This window comes from Ascaphus truei, chromosome 14 (genome assembly GCF_040206685.1).
Source record: "Ascaphus truei isolate aAscTru1 chromosome 14, aAscTru1.hap1, whole genome shotgun sequence".
In the NCBI taxonomy this organism is placed as follows: Eukaryota; Metazoa; Chordata; class Amphibia; order Anura; family Ascaphidae; genus Ascaphus; species Ascaphus truei.
The window spans coordinates 1835181-1859594 of NC_134496.1; the positions used below are offsets into that span (position 1 = coordinate 1835181).

At 42.9% G+C, this 24414-nt stretch overlaps 1 protein-coding gene across 5 annotated transcripts in view; it reads left to right on the forward strand.

Annotated features, from left to right (window-relative positions):
• The window catches only part of YEATS2 (YEATS domain containing 2), a 157848-nt gene that overhangs the window by 107740 nt on the left and 25694 nt on the right, over positions 1-24414 (forward strand). For all 5 annotated transcript variants that reach the window (XM_075569488.1, XM_075569490.1, XM_075569491.1 and 2 more), the window contains exons 19-20: positions 6050-6226; positions 19254-19440. In XM_075569488.1, the coding sequence (XP_075425603.1) occupies positions 6050-6226; positions 19254-19440 (364 nt within the window). The remainder of the gene's footprint in view (positions 1-6049; positions 6227-19253; positions 19441-24414) is intronic.

A 24414-nucleotide genomic window follows, 5' to 3' on the forward strand; every position in this document is an offset into this window, starting at 1 on the left:
AATAACCATTTTTAACATGGGTCCCTATAGGCTTAAGCTTGCTGCAGGGTCACAGCTTTGAGCACAGCTAGGGTTAAGGTGCATACCGAGAAAACCACCCACAGACAGCTGTTTCGACCTTGATGGGTCTCATCAGTGTGGGGTTGATTTTACTGGGAATGCAAGAGAGGCTATGGGATAGGCTAAACCATAATACTGAGTTAAGTTATGGTGAGTAAAAAAAGTGACAAAAACCCTCCACAGGAAAGCAAATATAGCTGTATGCTCATCTGCATGTCTTAGGCAGGTCTGCAACCCCGCCTTTCCCCATCATCACCCAGCATACAGCACTTCCACTGCTAAAAATGGTTATTGAGGCAAAAAGTGACACCGTGTGCTCATTTGCATGTCATTTCCCAGAATCCCTTGCTGCAGTGGAAGTGCTGTATGCTGGGTGATGATGGGGAAAGGCGGGGTTGCAGACCTGCCTAAGACATGCAGATGAGCATACAGCTATATTTGCATATTTGCTTTCCTGTGGAGGGTTTTTGTCACTTTTTTTACTCACCATAACTTAACTCAGTATTATGTTTTTTTTATATATATATATATATATATATATATATATATATATATATATATATATATATATATATATATGACACACAGATGAAAAGAACATAGACAATCCCCTTAGTAGCACTCTAAATTACACCTAAACTAATCTATAAGATAAAGATGGTTAAAAAGAAACAGATGCTCCTCCAATTCAGAAAAAATGAACAAGATTTTATTGATTAAACAACAAGACACACTAACTTAAAAACATAAAAATACTAAAGACAGCCTATGAAAATATATATGTATCAAAAATATAAAGAGAGGACTACTAATCAAACACTATCAGTATTACAAAAAGAAAAAAAACTAAAATGTCTAAATAAAGTTTAAATAATGACAACAAAGTAGTTTAGTCTAACATAATAGGCAATACAAAATATATTCCCACTGACATATGCATGAAAGAATAATAAATCATTGCGTTGGAAAAAGTATATAGTCAATGACCCAGTATATAGCCAGGAAAAATTAGTATGTATACCAAAAACAGAGGGGAAAAAAGAGATAAAGCAACCAGGGGAAAATAATATAACAATAATAATAGTTATACCCTGAACAGCATTTCCCCAAAATGAAATCAATGAGAACTATTATTATTGTTATATTATTTTTCCCTGGTTGCTTTATCTCTTTTTTTCCCCTCTGTTTTTGGTATACATACTAATTTTTCCTGGCTATATACTGGGTCATTGACTATATACTTTTTCCAACGCAATGATTTATTATTCTTTCATGCATATGTCAGTGGGAATATATTTTGTATTGCCTATTATGTTAGACTAAACTACTTTGTTGTCATTATTTAAACTTTATTTAGACACATTTTAGTTTTTTTTCTTTTTGTAATACTGATAGTGTTTGATTAGTAGTCCTCTCTTTATATTTTTGATACATATATATTTTCATAGGCTGTCTTTAGTATTTTTATGTTTTTAAGTTAGTGTGTCTTGTTGTTTAATCAATAAAATCTTGTTCATTTTTTCTGAATTGGCGGAGCATCTGTTTCTTTTTAACCATCTTTATCTTCTAGATTAGTTTAGGTGTAATTTAGAGTGCTACTAAGGGGATTGTCTATGTTCTTTTCATCTGTGTGTCTTATATAGTTTTCACTATCCCCTAGCACCATTAGGTCCTATTTAATTTATATACTGACTTTAATTGGGGTAAATATTTTATTTTACCCTTATAGTTAGTTTTATTAAAGGGCTTGAGTTAACCTTATATATTATGTGTTGAGCAACTTCTCCTTTTGTGTGTTCTATATATATATATGTATATGTATATGTATATACATATACATATACATATACATATACATATACAGTGTTCGACAAACCTATACATTTGCTCGCCCCGGGCGAGTGGATTTAACCCCCGGGCGAGTAAATATTGGCCCAAGCAGCACACGTTTGGTACTAGGTGGCGAGTAGATTTTTTTGTGTGGCGAGTAGATTTTTTGGTGGTTTGTCATCCACTGTATATATATATATATATATATATATATATCTCAAACAAAACAAAACAAAAAGAACGAAGTAGCGCCTCTAATACAGCCTATACAAAACTGTGATTATTGAAAACCAACTATGAAAGCATCCAATGGGGTGGCATATGTGGGTAAATTAAATCCAAACCAGTATTAACCAAGGGTAATAGGTTCTATAACATATTTAAAATGTTCAATAACAAAGACCTAACACTTTAATATTTAAAAATACTAAATAACCATAACATATAAAAAGTATATAATAAAAAAATGTAAAAAATGTAATAAAAAATATATAAAATTGAATGAAAAACCTAAAAAACCTCAGAAAGCACAAAGTCCTGTTCCAGAACAAAGCATCCAGATATAAGGCAGCCCGTTTCAAAGGGGTCACTACTCCCTGGGGATACCTATGAAAAAAGAAAAGAAACAGGTGCACACCTAGTGCATTAAAGTATAACAAATAGTTTATAGAACAATAAAAACAGTCAAATGCCCACTCACAAAAGTACAGGGTTTAAAAGCAGGTATGAGATAGGCTCTCATAAGCCAGTACTGCAGTCTGGTATCAGCAATGGAGTCCTCTCCTGTCTGCTCTCCGCATGGTCTGAGTAACCGGAAATGACGTCCCTCCGGTCGGGTGCACCACACAGGAAATCCCTCCGGGAACTAGCACCTCCAGTTTCTTGCTTCTGGTCAGTGAGACATCAGGGGAAGAGGATCCAGCGTTTCTTTCCTCACAGCCTGCAACGTCTAGCAACCCGCAAAGGTAAAGTTCGTGGGGAAGTGACAACCTCAGCCTTAGCCACGCCCTACGCGTTTCGTCATCTATGATGACTTCATCAGGGGTTACCCATTGGATGCCCCTCCATAGTATTTATACCAAGGTAATTTGCATAATTAAATGAATCAATTAAAAAGTTTGGTAAAAATTTTTAACCAGTTACTGCACCGACACACTTTATTCGAGCAAATACCCGGTATGTACCTGGCAGATACCTGGAATGCGCCACTCCTAACCTCTGACAAGCCCCGTTGCATTTGCCTTCCCAGCCTGGGTTCATGCCTGGCTGATGGGCGGCTGATCTGTTAAATGATAATGATTAGGATTTAATAGGCTGCAATGCTTCGCGTGTCTACCAGATGGCATAAATTCATGAATTGTAATGCAGTTTATATATATATACTGTGCAGTATTGCAGCCAGCGGGAATAAAATGCTTCAATCCCTGCTTGGAAAATAACTCAATGTACTCGGGCAGAAAACAGTCACAAACCTCAATACACCCGGGTATACCCGAATTCGTGGGACTAGCCAAGCTCGAATAAAGTGTGTCGCCAGTGTAGTGACCTTAAACATCATTAAATAACAGTCATAATAGACTAATTATGAGGACCGCACTAAATCATTTAAAAAAATATAATTATATGATCAAATCGTTACTTAGATTAGCTATTAGAAAATATATACTATTTACAAGTGTTTAACCATTATGAAATAATATTGAAGACTAAGTGATTTACTAGTAACACTAAGTAGGTGATTATTATTTAGAATTATATAAACTAGAAATAGTACTAGTAGTGATTTTAAAATACTAGTTAGATTTAGAGTAATAACCAAATGAGAAATCAAAAGTTATACAGAGTAATTAACAATTGAAAATTAAAGAATAAAAGGTATATAATAAAAATAATATATCAAGAATTGGAGACAATATAAATCCTACAAATCATTAAACAAGTTTTTAAAATTTTAAAAATTTTAAATCACTACTAGTACTATTTCTAGTTTATATCATTCTAAATAATAATCACCTACTTAGTGTTACTAGTAAATCACTTAGTCTTCAATATTATTTCATAATGGTTAAACACTTGTAAATAGTATATATTTTTTAATAGCTAATCTAAGTATATTTTCTAATAGCTAATCTAAGTAACGATTTGATCATATAATTATATTTTTTTTAATGATTTAGTGCGGTCCTCATAATCAGTCTATTATGACAGTGATCTTAAACATCATTAAATAACAAACTGGTTAAAAAAAAATTACCAAACTTTTTAATTGATTCATTTAATTATGCAAATTACCTTGGTATAAATACTATGGAGGGGCATCCAATGGGTAACCCCTGATGAATGAATGACGAAACGCGTAGGGCGTGGCTAAGGCTGAGATTGTCACTTCCCCACGAACTTTACCTTTGCGGGTTGCTAGACGTTGCAGGCTGTGTGAGGCTGTGAGGAAAGAAACGCTGGATCCTCTTCCCCTGATGTCTCACTGACCAGAAGCAAGAAACTGGAGGTGCTAGTTCCCGGAGGGATTTCCTGTGTGGTGCACCCGACCGGAGGGACGTCATTTCCGGTTGCTCAGACCATGCGGAGAGCAGACAGGAGAGGACTCCATTGCGGAAACCAGACGGCAGTACTGGCTTATGAGAGCCTATCTCATACCTGCTTTTAAAACCTGTACTTTTGTGAGTGGGCATTTGACTGTTTTTATTGTTCTATAAACTATTTGTTATACTTTAATGCACTAGGTGTGCGCCTGTTTCTTTTTTTTTTTCATATATACTGTATATATATATATATATATATATATATATATATATACCATTAACAATGTTTTGTATTTAGGTCACCATTACGTGACATGGAGCGGATGGACTGTATATCATAAATCCTTCATTGATAGCAGGCTTTTAGGGCCTGGTTTCCCGATCACTATTTTGATAATTCGTCGCTGTTTAAGAATACATTATTTTATTACATACTGTGACCAAGCGGCCTGTAGGCGAGGTCAGATAAGAGTCCACACATGCATTTTAGGGTGAACCAAAACGTTGAGTGGTTTATTTCTCCACAAACAACAAAACATTGGGCACACTGTCCCTTTAAGGCAAAACACAAAGCATTAAATGAAAGCCTACTCCACTTTGGAGACTAAATAAACAGTACAGGCCCTAACTATCTGACTGGCTGGATAGGCCAGTTCCCAGTCCAAAACACATAACCTACTATCAGGGAACAATATATATGAGTCTTATCTAAGTATGATGGTCCGGTGCCTCCGGTTTCTCCAGGCAAACTTTGATGCAGGCGTTGCAGTCGTGCTGCTCCCTTGAGGGCCCAGTCTCTGGCAGATTCCTGGGTCCTGTTTGTCCAGGAATATAGGTCTTTTCCCCTGGTGTCTTGCTGTCAGCACACAGCCCTTCTGTTTGCACAAGACTCCTCAACCAGCACACTTGTGACTGTGCTAAGGAGTCTCTTGTCAGTTCCCAGAGGAATGCTTTTCTAGCTGTCTGATTATCCAGATGGAGCCTGGCTAATTGACGCTGCAATTAACCAGCTCCTTGCTGGATTACTCAGACCTCTTAAAACTGAGTTTTATGATTCAACTAATTATATCACGTAGGAGCTTGAGTGCCGCTTAGCCTGGGACCTTGTTTCTTTCTGTGAGTGTAGTGTTAACATTGTCCCTGCTGTGCACCGTTCCCTCTTTTGCACCTGTACTATAACTGAGTGAGGGTTTTCCCCCCTCTGTTTGTGCTTGAATGTATGTATTTACTGAACTGCATCTCTACCATCTCCCCTCCTTCCCAACACCCCTTCCCTACTTCTTATTTTTGCACCTTCCCCAAATGTTTATTTAAAAAATGAATTGATTAATTATTAACAGCATTGTGATTTTACAAAAATGACTTTATAACCTAATCCCGATTACGGCAGCTTTGAAATAACACAAGAGATGTTCTCCGTTTATTAGGAACAATTTCCCTGTGTAATATGCTCAGAAGCCACTTTTCCATACCAGGGAAGTTTTTAGTCCCATTCAAATGAATTACTTTCAGTAATGAGTCACTTTGTTGCAAGTTTAGTGTTTGTAATGGTGACTGCCTCTTTAAAAGGATTTTTCTCGGTTTTTTAAAATGTGTTTTTTGTGTGTGTGGTTTTTTAGGCAAACAGTGGATCAGCTGCGGTGATGAAATTATGTGACAGTGCTTTGAAATCATCTGTGCCGGTTGCAACCCAGTCACAGAAGCCGGCAACCACTTTGCTGAGGGTGGCAGGAGGCGTCATAACTGCGGCTAGTTCATCATTGGCATCTCTATCTGCTAACGGCCATGTACAACAGGTAGAGACGAGGCGGGAGAGGGAGAATATTACACTGTTCACCATCCTTTACTCCTGCAAATTCTTTATTCCCTTGGTATCCTCAACAAAGCCTTCTTCTAGTTGTCTTATCTTTGTAACCACTCCTTCAGTGTCTCCACGACTAGCTTCTTTTCTTGATCTTTTCGACCTGTCTATTAGCATGCCTCAGGGCTCTGTCCTGGGTCCACTCCTTTTCTCTCTAAATACTCTCATTTGGTGATCTCATCTCTGCTCCTTTGGTTTCAAATCTCACCTCTACGCAGATAATACACAGCTGTATCTTTCAACCCCTAAACTTAGACCTGACATCCAGTCCCAAGACTCTCTCTGCTATTTCGGGCTCTATGACCTTTCTGTTGACTGAAACTTAACATGTCTAAAACGGAACTCATCATAATCGCACCTAAACCCGGACCAGTTGCTCCAATTCCTGTCCGTTAATAACCCTACCATCCACCCAGTCCTCCAAACACAACCGCCATGTTGTAATATTTGACTTTTCCCTCTCACATTCACGCTGTTGCTAAATCCTGGCGATCTTTTCCTCCAACATTGCCAGAATACGCCCTTTCCTCTTTTGCTTTATAAGTAAACCTGTTGCGCATGCCCTCATTATCTCCTGACTGAACTATTGCAACTTCTATGGCTTTTCTACCGCCCAACTCCATACTTTACAATCTATTGTATTGTATGTCTTTATTTATACAGCGCCATTAATGTACATAGCGCTTCACAGTAGTAATACATGTGGTAATCCAATAAATAACAGATAATATAAATAACAGATCATGGGAATAAGTGCTTTAGACATAAAAGTTACATTAAGGAAGAGGAGTCCCTGCCCAGAGGAGCTTACAGTCTAATTGTTAGGTAGGGAGAACGTACAGAGACAGTAGGAGGGAGTTCTGGTAAGTGCGTCTGCAGGGGGCCAAGCTTTATGTATCATGTGTTCAGAATATCCACAGTGCTATTCATATGCTTTTTTAAGCAAGTGTGTCTTAAGGTGGGTCTTAAAGGTGGATAGAGAGGGTGCTAGTCAGGTACTGAGGGGAAGGGCATTCCAGAGGTGTGGGGCAGTCAGTGAAAAAGGTTTAAGGCGGGACAGGGCTTTAGATACAAAGGGGGTAGAAAGAAGACATCCTTGAGAAGAACGCAAGAGTCTGGATGGTGCATAACGAGAAATTAGGGCTGAGATGTAAGGAGCGGCAGAAGAGTGTAAAGCTTTAAAAGTGAGGAGAAGAATGGAGTGTGAGATGCGGGATTTGATCGGAAGCCAGGAGAGGGATTTCATGAGGGGTGATGCTGAGACAGATCTAGGAAAGAGTAGAGTGATTCTGGCAGCAGCGTTTAGGATAGATTGTAGGGGAGACAGGTGAGAGGCAAGAAGGCCGGACAGCAGGAGGTTACAGTAATCAAGACGGGAGAGAATGAGGGCCTAAGTCAGAGTTTTAGCAGTCAAGCAACAGAGGAAAGGGCGTATCTTTGTTATATTGCGGAGGAAAAAGCGACCGGTTTTAGAAATTTTTTGAATGTGAGGGGCGAATGTGAGAGAGGAGTCGAGTGTGACCCCTAGGCAGCGTGCTTGGGCTACTGGGTGAATGACCGTAGTTCCAACACTAATGTGGAAGGAGGTAGTAGGGCCAGGTTTTGGAGGAAGTATGAGGAGCTCTGTTTTAGCCATGTTGAGTTTAAGGCGGCGGAGGGCCATCCAGGATGATATAGCAGAGAGACATTCAGAAACTTTGGTTTGTACAGCAGGTTTAAGGTCAGGTGTTGAAAAGTATTTTTGTGTGTCGTCAGCATAGAGGTGATAATTAAACCCAAAAGATGTTATTAGGTCACCTAGAGAGAGTGTATACAGAGAAAAGAGAAGAGGTCCCAGGACAGAGCCCTGGGGTACCCCCACAGAGATCAATAGAGGAGGAGGTGGTGTTAGCAGAAGAGACACTGAAAGTACGATGGGAGCGGTAGGATGAGATCCAGGATAGAGCTTTGTTCCGAATACCAAGAGTATGGAGAATGTGAAGGAGAAGAGGGTGGTCCACGGTGTCAAATGCTGCAGAGAGGTCGAGTAATATGAGCAGAGTGTAATGACTTCTGTCTTTGGCAGCATGGAGGTCGTCAGTTATTTTAGTGAGGGCTGTTTCCATGGAGTGAGCAGTGCGGAAGCCAGATTGTAGAGGGTCTAGGAGAGAATAGCTGTTGAGAAAATGGAGCAAGCGAGAGAATACAAGACGTTCAAGGAGTTTAGAGGCAAAAGGCAGGAGGGAGACAGATCGATAGTTAGAAAGACGGGTAGGGTCAAGCTTGCTGTTTTTGAGTAATGGTATGACTGTTGCATGTTTGAAGGAGGATGGAAAGGTTCCAGAGCAGAGGGAGGAGTTAAAAAAAGTGTGTGAGCGTAGGGATTATAGTAGGACCAAGAGGTTTTAGGAGATGGGAGGGAATGGGGTCAAGAGGGCAAATGGTAGAGGGAGAAGAGGCGATCAACAGCGACACATCCTCCTCTGAGACAGTGTAAAAAGAGTCAAGGAAGGCAGGAGGAGAGTTAGGAAGAGGTGTAGGATGGGAGGAAGAGACAGAGGGGATGTTCTGCCGTATGGATTCCACCTTTTCCTTAAAATAGTCAGCAAAGTCCTGAGCGGAGATGGAGGAAGGAGAGGCAGCTGAGGGTGGTTTGAGTAGAGTATCAAAGACAGAGAACAGTCGGCGTGGGTTAGACTTATGCATGTTGATTAGTGAAGAAAAGTAGGCTTGTTTAGCTTGCGAGAGGGCAGAGTTGAAACAGGATAGCATAAATTTGTAGTGAAGGAAGTCTGCGAGAGTATGAGATTTCCTCCAGAGGCATTCAGAGGAACGAGTGGAGGAACGCAGCATGCGCGTGTGGGAATTTAACCAGGGTCTAGGGTTAGAAGGGCGAGGGCGGCAGAGAGAAAGGGGGGCATGTAGATCAAGAGAAGAGGACAAGGCAGAGTTGTAGTTCCTGACCAGGTTGTCAGGGTCTGTAGCAGAGCTGAGAGAGGAGAGGGAGGAGTGTAAAGTTGACTCAAAGTCAGGTAAGTGAATAGAGCGCAGGTTTCTGCAAAACCGGGGGGTAGATGGAGGTCGAGAAGGGGAGAAGCGAGATAGAGAGAATGAGATGAGGTGATGGTCAGAGAGAGGAAAAGGGGAAATGGAGAAATCGGAGAGAGAGAAGTTTTTAGTGAAAACCAGGTCGAGATAGTGGCCATCCTTGTGGGTGCTGGCTGCAGTCCACTGTTGAAGGCCAAAAGAAGAGGTTAGAGAAAGAAAGCGGGAAGCCCAAGGGACAGAGGGATCATCAATGTGTCAATTGAAGTCCCCAAGGAGTAGAACAGGGGAGTCTGAGGAGAGAAAGAAAGATAGCCAGGATTCAAAGTGAGAGAGAAAGGCAGAAGGGGGATGAGTAGAGGTAGGTGGGCGATAGATGACCACCACGTGGACAGGGAGAGGAGAGAATATCTGAACAGTGTGAGCCTCAAAGGAGGGAAAAGCAAGAGAGGGAGGAATAGGAAGGGTTCAGTAACGACAGAGAGAGGAGAGCAGGAGCCCCACGCCTCCACCCCTGCCATCAGGGCGCGGAGTGTGGGAGAAGGAAAGGCCACCGTAGGAGAGGGCAGCTTCCAGAGCAGAGTCAGACTGCATGAGCCAGGTCTCAGTTATGGCAAAGAGAAGCATGTAGTGAGAGAGAAAGAAGTCATGCACAGAGAGGAACTTGTTAGAGAGGGAGCGAGCATTCCAAAGGGCACAGGAGAAAGAGAGAGAGAGAGAGGAGGGAGGGTGGCAGGGGATGGGTATGAGGTTGGAGGGGTTAACACCAGAAGGAGTAGAAGTTGCATGTGGGAGGCGAGGACAAGAGCAAGTAGAAATAAGGCAGGGACCAGGATTGGGAGAGATATCCCCAGAAGCAAGGAGGCGAAGCATGGATAGAAAGAGAATGTGTGAGGATGATTTGTAAGGGTGTGTTTTAGAGCAGGGTGTATAGCTGTGTGGTGACAGAGGGCGCAGGTAAAAAAGGAGTTCATGTGAACAGAGAAGTGGTGAAGGAAGGAGAGATGGAGATATATGAATAGAGTTAGAGACATAATGAGGCTGGTAAAAAGAAGTGCATAATTTGAGAAGAAGTGAAGTCACAGCAAATATAAATGGTAAAGGCAGCATCACAGCAGTAATGATGCAGTATGGTATAGATGATATCCTCCTTTCCAGCGTAGTTCAAATGCAGGAATCAGGGCCAGATGGGGGTGTCCACTTCCTCAGTTCTTTTGAACTTCCTTTTAAACTTGAGTTGCCAGTAGTCCTGCCACTTATAATGCGCCACTTGGATATTTATTATTTATTTATTTTTATTTATAAAATATTTTACCAGGAAGTAATACATTGAGTTACCTCTCGTTTTCAAGTATGTCCTGGGCACAGAGTTAAGACAAATAATACATGGTTACAAATACAGTTACATAAATGAACAGGGTATACATTATATACAAGACATTGCATGCACAGTTAAAGAAAATATGTTATGGGCGTATGAAACAGTTACAGACCAGATTAAAATGTGAGACAGCCTTAGATTTGAAAGAACTTAAACTGGTGGTGGATGTGAGAGTCTCTGGTAGGTTGTTCCAGTTTTGGGGTGCACAGTAAGAGGAGGAATGGCCGGATACTTTGTTGAGCCTTGGGACCATGAACAGTCTTTTGGAGTCTGATCTCAGGTGATAAGTGCTGCATGTGGTAGGGGTGAGGAGCTTGTTCAGGTAGCTGGGTAGCTTGCCCATAAAGAATTTAAAGGCAAGACAGGAAAGGTGAACTTTGCGCCTAGACTCTAGTGATGACCAATCTAGTTCTTTGAGCATTTCGCAGTGATGTGTATTGTAGTTGCATTGGAGAACAAAACGACAAATTGAATTGTAGAGGGTGTCAAGTTTGCTAAGGTGGGTTTGAGGTGCTGTGCCATATACTATGTCTCCATAGTCAATAATTGGCATTAACATCTGCTGTGCGATACGCTTTCTGACCAGGAGACTTAGGGAGGATTTGTTCCTGTAAAGTACCCTAGTTTGGCATAGGTCTTGGTTGTCAGGGTATCAATGTGCATTCCGAATGTCAAGTGGGAGTCAAACCATAAGCCCAGGTATTTAAAACTAGTGACAGGGGTTAGGGTGGTGTTAGTGTTGGTTCTAATATGGAGCTCAGTCGCTGGAAGCTTTAAGAATTTAGTCTTGGGCCCAAATACCATTGTTACAGTCTTGTCAGTGTTTAAAAACAGTTTATTTTGGGAAATCCAGTTTTCGAGTCTCAAAAAGTCAGACTGAAGTATGTGTTGAAGGTCAGAGAGGCTATGGCTGTGTGCATGTAGGATTGTGTCATCTGCATACATGTGTATTGAGGCTTCGTTAGAAGCTGTGGGAAGATCATTGATGAACACTTAGAAGAGTAGGGGCCCAAGAACAGAGCCTTGTGGGACACCACAGGTGATATCCAGGGGGTTGGAGTTAGAGCCTGAGATGGACACATGTTGGGATCTTCCTGATAGGTAGGGCTGAAACCAGTTTAAAGCATGCTTCCCTATTCCAGAGCTCTGGAGCTTGTCAAGCAGGATAGCATGATCAACTGTATCAAAAGCCTTTGCAAAATCTAGGAATACTGCACCAGTGAGTTGTCCCTGTTCCATTCCACACTGGATTTCATTACAAACTTTTAGCAGGGTAGTTACGGTGGAGTGTTTGGGACGAAAGCCAGATTGGAATTGGCTAGGGAAATTTGTCTTGGTGTAGTAGTCGCTTAATTGGGAATGGACACATTTTTCCATGACTTTGGATAGAATTGGGAGAAGTGAGATTGGTCTGTAGTTTGAGACAGTGTTTTTGTCCCCACTTTTGAAGATTGGGACAACTCTGGCAGTTTTCCAGGTCTTAGGGATATGGCCTGCAGACAGGATAGAGTTGACTATTGAAGCAATTGGTTTGGCAATGGCTGGGGCACCAAGTCATAGGAACCTAGATTGTAGCAAGTCAGGTCCACATTGGCTGCTTAGTTTTAGTTTGAGGAGCGCTTGTGTAATCTCCTCTTCAGATACTGGGCCAAATTGAAAATTGTGGGCAGTGTTGGGAAGGGGTGGGGCTATGTGGGCACTCCCAGGATGAGATTCAGGTTTGTGGTTTGGGCTGTGTTTCGCTAATAAGTTAGTGGCACACCCCACAAAGTAATCATTGAATGCATTTGCAATGTCAGTGGGGTTTGTCAGAGTAATATCCTCCTTAGTGATATTACTTGGTTGTTGATGGTTAGGAGGCTGGAATATATTGTTGATAACCTTCCAGAAGTTAGCTGGGTTTGATGTATTTTGGTGGAGATTGTCAGAGTAATATTGTGCTTTTGCGTGCCTTGTTTGCCTTGTGCACATGTTCCGCAGGCATCTGTAGTGATTGAGATCCTTGGTAGTGCCAGTTACTTTGTAGCTTTTCCACAAGGTATCCCTGAGCTGGTAGAGTGCAATAAGGTCAGTTGTAACCCATGGAAGATGGGCCCCCCGTACCCTTATTTTGCGTAGTGGAGCATTGGTATCGCAGAGTTTTAAGAACTCTGATTGGAAATAGTCGAGCGCACAATCCGGGTCGGGAATTAAATCGATTCTGTGCCATGGGCAGTTGGTAAGGTCATCCAGAAACTGTTGTGGGTTAAAATTTTTAAATGTTCTGGTGAGGAGAACTTTAGGGCTTGAATGGGGCGGTTTAATTTTCCTTACACAGTACACTATTGCATGGTCACTGAAAATATCAGGAAGGATGCCAGAGGATTGGATTCTGCTGGGGTTTGAGGAGAGAATCCAGTCAAGCAAGGAATGGTTGTGCGATTTCAGGTTTATCCGTGTGGGTTGGGAAATGAGTTGTGATAGGTTAAGTGACTTGAGTTGTATCTGGATTTTGTGGTTTTTAGGGTCAAGCCAATTGAAGTTGAAATCCCCAAGAACTAGCAGCTCACTCTTCTCATTCAGAGAGGAAACGGAGCCAAGAAATTGGGTGATATCAGTCAGGGATTGTAGAGGGGCTTTAGAGGGGCGGTAGATGCCAGCAAGCAAGATGGGCTTAGAAAAGGGGAGGCAGATTTTGCCAAGTAGAATTTCAAGAGGGTGGGCTTGGTGGGCAATTTAACAGTGTAAATTGTAATGTGTCTGCAATATAAAATAACACCACTCCACCTCTCTTTGACCTATCTCTCCTAAAAATGGAGTATCCCTGAATGGCAATATTTGCATCAGGAGTTTTAGGGGATAGCCATGTTTCCGTAAGAACGATGGCTTTTGGTTTATGCATAAGGCACCATGCCCTTAGTTCGTCCAGTTTGGGCAGCAGGCTCCGAATATTTATATGGGCGACACATAGCCCTTTTTGGAATTTAAAGGTGGAATTCTCAGGGGCATGGGACAGATTTGAAATGGAGGGACCTGGGTTAGGTTCAATATCACCTGCTAAAGAGAGTAATAGTATGAGCAGAAATTTGGATAGTTGTTTGCAAGTTGTAAATTTGTGTTGTTTGCCATTAGAGTGAGCAGTGGTTGGTGTGCTGGTTTTTAGAGTTCTCCACCAACATTCAGTAGATAGTGAAAGGCTTTTGAGTAGTCCAGGGTGTATGGTGATGCTGGGTGTGGGCCAGGATGGAGGAGTTTGTAGTGGATAGAGGGAGTAACATCTCCATGAGGCCAGGAGAAAGAAAAAAGTTAAGATAGATAGCAGGTTCATGATGCCAGAGGTAGGCAGTGCTGCATGGAGCTGTTGTGAGTTTTTGCAGACTAAACAGCAGGGGTGTGCCTGTTCCTTGAAAAATGTTTTGCTGAATTCCAATGCTAATCAGTTCTGGGTTTCAATGGGCTGAGTTGGTGTGGGAGTTATATTGGTGCAGTCAGTTTTGGGAGAGGCTGCAGGTAGCATTAGGCTGTTCTATCTGGGTTTATATGGGCCTAAAAAGTCACCTGACAGTTTGTTTCTGTCTGCTTAATTAGCACATCTGAGGCACATTCAAACAGATGGTTTTCTACACAGGGTGTTCCCTGCCTAGGTGGCAACACTTAATTCAATTAAGAGTTGAAGCAGACAGGATTCAGATATGGGATATTACCTAAGATTGTTTCAGTTGCATATACTAACATACACACAATGTTCTGCTGTGTGCTTTGTCTCACTGTCTCCTAAGTGTGTCTCTGCCCCTGTCCTCCTGAAATCCCTTTAATAGCGTGCCAGAAAACTCTGTATGAAAAAAGCACTCTTGGTGATACCTTTTTATAGGTGTTTTTCTTTTTAAATCGTTTTGAATTGGGTCGTCTCCGGATCTGAACGGCATTTATTTTAGCTCTAGGTACCCCTTACTTCCTGAGATACTTACCTCAGTAGGTGCTGCCGGTATCTCCGCGCAGTTTAAAGCTCCTGAGTCACACGAGCCAGTAGGAATTCACAAGGGATGATGTTGCAGCTTCCTATTGGCGGGACTTTAAAACTGCCATATTGATCACCCAGCCGGGGCTCCTATCGGCAGCACTTACACAGGTTAGTATCTCTGGAAGCAGGGGACCCGGAACTGAGAGCGATGTTCAGCTCCGGGGACCTCGGCTTCAAAGTTGTTTAAAAAAAAAGTGTCGCCCAGAGTGCTGCTTTACCTACAGGATGTGTTACAATGCTTTATATTCTTCTGCCACCTATTATTTCTCCACTCTAATCTCATGCTATACCCCTTCTCGTCCCTTAAGCTTTGCTGGAGGCTTTCTCCTTTTACTCCATTCACCTTTACAGCACTTTCACTACCACTTTTGCAACCCTCTCCCCCAGCGTTCGCCAGTCCATAACCCTATCCATCTTTGTGGTTGAAATCTCAGGACCTCGGCGAGGCACTTGGGCCCGAAGCTACTCCTGGCACTCCTGATGCACTTACTTGCTCCCTCAAATATGCTGGGTATTTTATTTCCCTATTTCCTAAGAAAAATCTGGTAAACACACAAAAAACTATTGTAGAAAAATGTGTCCGGAAATGCAGTTACTCTCTTCAGAAACATGCAAAGTTAAATTAGGGCCCAAGGCAATTCTTATTACATTTTATATTTAATTTATACAAGTAGTAGAGTAGTTAGAGAAAAAAAACATTGTGTAATGTACATACCGTTTCTAAAAAATAATGGGATAAAACAAATAGAAATTCCAAACATATATACTGTAAATAACCACCGAATATCGGTGAGATTGAGGAAGCCAAAATACTTTTCCTAGAACGTTCATAGAAGACTAGGGCTCAAACAGTTGTCAAACAAAGGAGGAGAGACTTTTGAGGTCTCCCCTCAGCATACATAATATTTTTATATATGAGGAAATAAATGATCGGGTCCATATTTCATAGAGGGAGTGTCAGTCTGGGGTTGTCCAGTAAAGGTTGTGATAAGATAGCGCCTACCTGGCCCCACTCCTATTCAGAGCCCGCCACATCCAGGAAATATAATAAATGACGCCCAATATTCTTATACATTCATCAATTCTCTGGCATAATCTCCCCTATGATATCTGCATTCGTCTCCCACCGGGCCGAGTAACTCACTGTTGCCGTAGGAAGTGAGATGTTGCTCTTGTCCTCCTCCGTCAGTCAGGACAGGATCGGATACCTCCAGTCTGCTGCTCGCAACATGTCTGCTCCAGACAAGAAATGGAAAAAAAACTGCAACGCACCACCAGTTGTAATAAGGAAATAGAGGGTGACTTCAAAAAATAAAAAACTTTATTGAATTATGCGCAATAAGACTGAATTGTTTCGTGTATGATGCGCTTTATCAAGGTCCCTTCAGAGCTAGCCTCCATCAGGGACATTTAAATAACCCAAAAGACAGGGGCGCCCAATGCTTTCCTTTTACCTCTGTATGAGGGTAAAGAACCATAATAGGTCCTGTTCTTGCAGCAAAATTAAAGGACCTCCCAAGTTAAAAAGGTGAGGAGGGGTGAGCTCTGGGGGAGGTGCCACCTACCTCCAAACAACTGTTGCCAGTCAGAAATTGATTAACACACATTTTCCCAGTAAGCTCAAACTCCAACACCCGCCACCACATCATGAATATATATTTATGTCAAAAAGAGTGCTACTGAGCATGGCAAATGTATACAACAAAAAACAGGGGTGCCCAATGCTACATCCAATTGAAAAAAAACATATATGGTAATAAGTATAAAGTGAAATACTTCAATAATATTTTCTTGGTTACATTTAAATACCCCGCGTTGCTGGCAATCATGTCATCACGCAACAGACGGAGCGTCATCACGTGGGGTACATAATCCTAATAAAACAACGTTAATTAAACAGACATTGAACTAATGAACAAGACTTGCTAGATTCTTCTACACAGCCTCTACTCAATTATAGTTACAATATTATGGCTGCCATGTAACAAAATCAAGTTCCTAAACACAAAAATCATTTAGTAACAAAAAGACATAGCTAGTTAGAATAATTAACTGTGCACACCCAAGACCACCAATGATACATATTAGTAGATATTAGGGTAAAGAATAACCTTAGTTAATTCTACTTATAAGGAAAAAACATATATCCTCCCCAATATATGTGCAAATATCAGGTAGACAACTATATAGGAGGCAGGCTGAAACTTGAAATATATCTGTTTCTGATTAGAATTGAACAAACTCGCCTTTCCCATACATGTAACTGGAATGGTCACAATGCCCACATATAAAATGCACTATATAAAACATATTGAATAGAGTAGGTTCGACTTATGACACTTGAAGTACTTAACCGTAGGGAAATGAAAAGCACACAGAATGAATACATTTTAATTTCTTTCAAAAGACCATTATTAGTCCAATACAGGCATACCCCGCATTAACGTACGCAATGGGACCGGAGCATGTATGTAAAGCGAAAATGTACTTAAAGTGAAGCACTGCCTTTTCCCACTTATCGATGCATGTACTGTACTGCAATCGTTATATACGTGCATAACTGATGTAAATAACACATGTTTAACAGGCTCTACCACCGGCCTGCCCAACTCGTAAAGTGAGAAGGGCCGAACTGCTCCAAGGAAAAAAAAATTGGGCCGCACGGGTTAAATCATCATCATTATCTCTCCTCCAGCACCTCTCCATCATCATCATCCTCATCTCCCCCAGAACCCCTCACTATCAACCTTTATGATACTCCCCATCTATCTCTCATACCCCCATCTCTCCCCCTCACCCACACAATACCACTCTCCACATCAAAAACACAATACCCCCTCCACATCCCCCCAGCCCATTCCATGTCAGCAGCCCCCCCACCCAAGTCAGCATCCCCCCCATGTCTCTCTTCCCTCAATATAACACTCTCTCCCCCTCCCCTAAATCACACCCTCTCCCCCTCCTCTCAATATGACACACTCTCCCCCTCCCCTCAATATGACACTCTCTCCCCCTCCACTCAATATGACACTCTCTCAGCCCACCCCCCTCACATGTCAGCAGCCCACCCCCCCTCACATGTCAGCAGCCCACACCCCTCACATGTCAGCAGCCCACCCCCCCTCACATGTCAGCAGCCCACCCCTCACATGTCAGCACCCCCCCCTCACATGTCAGCAGCCCACCCCCCACCTCTGCACCAGCCCGTTTTTCACACACCCCCACCTCTGCTCCAGCCCGTTTTTCACACCCTCCCCCCACCAGCCCGTCTCTCTCTCTCTCTCTCTCTCTCTCTCTCTCTCTCTCTCTCTCTCTCTCTCTCTCTCTCATCCTGCTTCTGCCCCCGCGCACTGCAAAACGCGGGGGGGGGGGGATGAATCGCCGCCATTTTTTTAAACTTTAAAAAAAAAAAAAAATTAATTAACTGGCGCCCGGAGTCACCGCGGGCCACACAGAGAGGCCATGCAGCCCGCAGGCCGTATGTTGTGCAGCCCTGCTCTACAGTCTCCCCGCTTGCGCACAGCTTCGGTACAGGTAGGGAGCCGGTATTTCTGTTCAGGACGTGATGATAGGCGCATGCGTGAGCTGCCGTTTGCCTATTGGGCGATATGTACTTACTCGCGAGTGTACTTAAAGTGAGTGTACTTAAAGCGAGGTATGCCTGTAATGAACCTTTAATTTCACAATTAATATTCAAATAAATATATATATAAGTATGAAATAAACAAATATGCATAACCAAAAATTAGGGGAAAATATTGGGGGTGGTAAGCGACAAAGAGAGAGAGTTCCTTTATAAGCCTTATCCTGTCACCCCCATTTTCCACCATTTCCCAAAGATCCATAAGACATTGGTCTCTCCTCCTGGGGGACAATTTTCTCTAGTATAGAATCTTCGGGAGATGGGCTCTCGCGCTACCACCACTGTCGAGCACTTCCTCCAACCCCTTGTGCAGGACCTTCCTTCCTTTATCCTGGACAGTGGCGATCTTGTCAACAAAATCATGGATGCAGAGTGGAAAAAAACAATATGTATGGGTCACCCTCACTCTACACCGTTATCGACCATGCCATGGGGGTGGCAGCTGTCCGTTATTTTTTGGAACGGTCTAAATTATCACTTTTTCAAAGCATGTTTATTTTGGATTCTATCCATTTTTTATTAATACACAATTATTTTCTTTTTGGTGGGGTTTTCTATCTCCAGACGCGTGCAGCAGTGATGGGCTTTGACCCATTGTTTGCCACCCTATACATATAATAAAAATATATATATATATATATATATTTTTTTTTTTTTATTATATTATATTTTTATTATTTTATATTTTATATATAATTATTATTTTTTCAGCAAGGGTTAAAATTTGGATAATAGATAAATCATAACAAACTCATTTTTGTTCAAGGAATCTTTGCTGACGTTGCTTTGAAAACCACTTATTTTAAGGAACTGTTCATTTTGAATATCATTACAAACAAATGTTAATTTATTTGAAGTTTATTTATTTTTTCCAAGGCAATTAAAACAATGTTTTGTTTTGTTTCCCCCTCAAGTTACCCGAGGGAGCCAGCACCTCTGCATCCCTCGTTACCCCAACAAGTAAAGCTTCTGTACAGCAGCATCCAACTTTGGTTAACACAGGAAATGTCAAATCTTTGGGACCCCGTAAACTCGGCCCGTCGTCTGCAACAGTCCCAAAGGCCGCACCGAATCCAGCACCCTGCAGCGCTGCGTTACCAGGTAACGTAAAGATATTAAGTTAACATCAATTATGCCATGTCAAATTAGCTCTGGTCTTATTGCTAGGCATTAATGGATTAGGATGCCTGAAAATGTCATCACAAACGAGATCCCTCTACCTTGTTCTTCTGGTCAAAGCTACTGCCAAGAGCCTCAAGAATTCTGGGGAGTTTGTCTCAAAAATTGCGGGTAGCCGATCCTCCATTTGCAATGCATTGCTGATCACTTACGGGTTTAAAACCACAATCCCTGCATATTTATTTTGTGTTGAAGTTTCCTGGGGCTGGGAAGTGCGATGAAGAGTATTGCACCTATTCTAGCGGTAACTAGGGTTTGGGGATAACAGAAAAACTCCTACAATAACAATAACAATATATATCACGACAAATATTTGATTATTTTTTTTAAAGTCTGAAAATGTTCTAGTAAATCTAAATAAAATGTGTTGTCAAAATAAATAAAAAAAATTTGAACAAATCTATTGTATCTGCCATCACAGTCTCCATGGGTAATGAATTCCACATTTTAACTGCCCTTACTGTAAAGAACCCTTTCCTTTGTTGCTGGTGAAATTTCCTTTCCTCCAACCTTAAGGGATGCCCCTGAGTCCTTTGTACTGCCCGTGGGATGAATAGTTCTTTTGAAAGCTCCTTGTATTGTCCCCGAATATATTTGTATATAGTTATCATATCCCCTCTTAGACGCCTCTTTTCTAATGTAAATCAATGTAATTTAGCTAGTCTCTCCTCATAAGTTAGAATGTCCATCCCCTTTATTAATTTGGTGGCTCTTCTCTGCACTCTCTCTAGTTCTATAATGTCTTTACTTAGGATTGGTGCCCAAAATTGTACTCCATGTTCAAGATGTGGTCTTACTAATGCTTTGTAAAGGGGCATAATTATGTTTACTTCCCTTCCATCCATTGCCCGTTTGATGCAAGATAAGATCTTGTTTGCCTTTGCAGCTACTGCATGACTTTGGGCACTATTGCTAAGCCTGCTGTCTACCAGCACTCTTAAATCCTTCTCCATCAAGGATTCCCCCAATATATCTCCATTTAATTTGTAATTCGCCTTTTTATTCTTGCATCCCAAATGCATAACCTTACATTTATCTGTATTAAACCTCATCTGCCATTTACCTGCCCACGTTTCCAATCTCTCCAAGTCCTTCTGAAGAGAAATTACATCCTGCTCTGATTCTATTACCTTACACAATTTAGTATCATCAGCAAAGATGGAGACTTTTCTCTCGATGCCAACCTCAAGGTCATTAATAAACAAGTTAAAAAGCAGGGGTCCCAGTACCGATCCCTGAGGTACTCCACTCACGACTTTAGCCCAACCTGAAAAACTTCCATTTATGACAACCCTCTGTTGTCTGTCCTTTAACCAGATTTCAATTGGTTGAGCTGTATAAGGGTATGTAAGTCTTGTTATACAGTCATGCGGCGGGTTTCGTTCTAAGGACCCGCCGCAAAGCAAAAATCGCCGGAAAGCGGAACCGGCGATTTTCGTTGTGTGCATTCGCAGAATGGCAATGCGCTGTTCTACACTTGAGCAACTTTGGCAAAACCTCCCATTCTGCGCATGCGCGACCCCGGACCAGCCCGTTCTGCGCATGCGTGACCCCATACCGGCCCGTTCTGCGCATGCGCAGAAATTGCAGCCCCCTTCTCGGTATCGCCGAAAAGTGGGGCGCCGAGAAGCAGGGCCTTGCTGTATATAAAATTACATTTCAATAAAATAATGCTGAGAACATGTTTTATATATATATATATATATATATATATATATATATATATATATATATATATACATACATACATACATACATACATACATACATACATACATACATACATATATATATATATATATATATATATATATATATCTATATATATATATATATATATATATATATATATACACACACACAGTGTTCGACAAACCTATACATTTGCTCGCCCCGGGCGAGTGGATTTAACCCCCGGGCGAGTAAATATTGGCCCAAGCAGCACATGTTTGGTACTAGGTGGCGAGTAGATTTTTTTGTGTGGCGAGTAGATTTTTTGGTGATTTGTCAACCACTATATATATATATATATATATATATATATATATATATATATATATATATATATATATATATATATACACACACACACACACACACACACACACACACACACACACACACACACACACACACACACACACACACACACACACACACACACACACACACACACACTGTTTGACAAATCACCCAAAAATCTACTCGCCCAACCAAAAAATCTACTCGCCACCTAGTCCTGCCCCCAATCCCGCCCCCAACCCCACTTTAAAATATATAAATTAAATACATTTAATAAATTCCTAGTCAGAACAACATTAGTTTTTGACATAAATGTATTTATTGTATTACATTATACTACAATTAGTCCTTGTTACGTGTGTGTGTAAATGTCGGATCTAGAAATAAAAGCCAGGTGTGAATGACTAGTTTCCTGAACCACTTAACCAGTGTCTGGATGTCCCCGCTTCACAATATCTAAAGCAGCAATCCCGCCTGGGATCTTACCTGATCCGCAGTCCCTCAATGTCCAGGTACCCTCATTCCCGCAATGTTATACATTGGAGGGGAGGTGTTCCCTACCTGTCTTCTGGGTTAGGGAGGTTCCGATGTCTTCCGTGTGAAGCTTGAGTCAGATCTGGAAGAAAGCAGTGTTGGTTATTTCGGTGTAGTATAGGGCAAGTAAGATATATATATATATATATATATATATATATATATATATATATATATATATATATATATATATATGGTAAATAAGAGATCGAGCGTGTGAGCGTGTGAGAGCGTGTGTGTGCGTGAGAGTGCCCCCCCCCCGCGTACGCCAACTGGGCTGCAGCAGTGGGGACCTCCCGCCCCGGGCAGCGATCGAGGGATAGGAGGAGGGGAGGGCGAGGGACAGGAGGAGGGGAGGGCGAGGGACAGGAGGAGGGGAGGGCGAGGGACAGGAGGAGGGGAGGGCGAGGGACAGGAGGAGGGGAGGGCGAGGGACAGGAGGAGGGGAGGGCGAGGGACAGGAGGAGGGGAGGGCGAGGGACAGGAGGAGGGGAGGACGAGGGACAGGAGGAGGGAAGGGCGAGGGACAGGAGGAGGGGAGGGCGAGGGACAGGAGGAGGGGAGGGCGAGGGACAGAGGGAGGGGAGGGCGAGGGACAGAGGGAGGGGAGGGCGAGGGACAGAGGGAGGGGAGGGCGAGGGACAGAGGGAGGGGAGGGCGAGGGACAGAGGGAGGGGAGGGCGAGGGACAGAGGGAGGGGAGGGCGAGGGACAGGAGGAGGGGAGGGCGAGGGACAGGAGGAGGGGAGGGCGAGGGACAGGAGGAGGGGAGGGTGAGGGACAGGAGGAGGGGAAGGGGACAGGAGGAGGGGAGGGGAGGGGAAGGGGACAGGAGGAGGAGGGGAAGGGGACATGAGGAGGGGAGGGGGACAGGAGGAGGGGAGGGGGACAGGAGGAGGGGAGAGCTAACACAAAGGCGCGCGTACTGGCGGGAGAGGGCAGGCGCAGTGGTGAGTAGGGAGCCATGTGGGGACCAGGGGGACCGCACGGGTTGTCTTGCAGGAAGCAGGGAAGGCGCAGAGGGGCCACAGCATGGAGAGATTGGAGAGTACTTACCCTCCAACAGATCACCAGGCAGAAAGAATGGCCGCTCGTTTGGGGCGGGCTCATATAGAGCCTGGCCGCGCGCCCACAAAGCCTGGGAGCGCGCGCCAATCAGCTGTCAGGTAGGGGAGGTTTTTTTTTTCAGCGCGAGCAGGGAAATTTAAAAAAAACAAACACGTGTTCTACTTGAGCCAATATTTACTCGCCCGGAGGTTAAATCTACTCGCCCCGGGCGTGTAAATATACACTGGCGGCCGAGCTGAGTCTTATTCGGCCGCCACCGCAATGCGCGGGAAGACGCGGCTTGTTTGTTTTTTTTTCCTCTCGTGCCGCGCGTCACTGATGCGTGCCCAGGGCTTCCCTAAGGTGGAGCGGGGTAAGGGGGGATGTGGGAAGGCAGAGGGGGACCCGGAGGAGCAGAGACAAAGGTCGCGAGGGGAGAGGAACGACCGGGGAAGATCCGGCTGGCGCACGACCAGCCGGGTGAGTGTTAGACTCAGCTCGGCCGCGACAGTATATGATTGTCAAACACTGTGTATGTATATATATATATATATATATATATGACACACACACACTGTACGGTGTATCAGTGTTAATGGATGTAGCACTGAGCTCTCTCTGTGTTTCATGTTCTGTCTCTGGTTTTAAATGTTTAAGATTTGCATCATATATTTTACCTGCTTGAGTAACGGTCTTGAAATTAGCAGGAGCAGATAGTCTGAGGGGCCACTCGCTAACTCTTCTACAGTCAGATTTGGCCCACAGACTGCAAGTTGCAGAGTTCAGCTCTAGGGCAGTGGTTCTTAACCTTCAGAGGTACCCCTGCTCAAAAAAAAGGTTATCTTAAATCTCGGGCATCCCAGCTCTTCAGACCTCATTTACTCCTACACACATTCACCTCATTTTCACAAGCACACACTCACCAACCCTCTTCTTGCACACTCCACATTCACCCACACACATCACACTCACCCTTTTACTCAACATACACTCCACATGTATCACACCTTCTTACACCGCACACTCACCTCTTTCTTAATCATAAACACCACGTTCACCCCCCCCCCTTTTCTTACACCACATACCTTTCCCCAACCTACAAAAAGTATTAGCCTCCCTCACCAACACACAAATCCATCTCTCCTTCCCTCTTTCCTCCCACCTTCCCACACAACTCAATTATGTCACCTGCGTTCTGCGATGTCTGGAGATGAAGAGGCGAATCGCAGCCTCTACGTCTCCTGGCAGCGCGGTCCTGGCCCGCTGAGCAGCCAGCAGGATTTCTCTCCTGGGA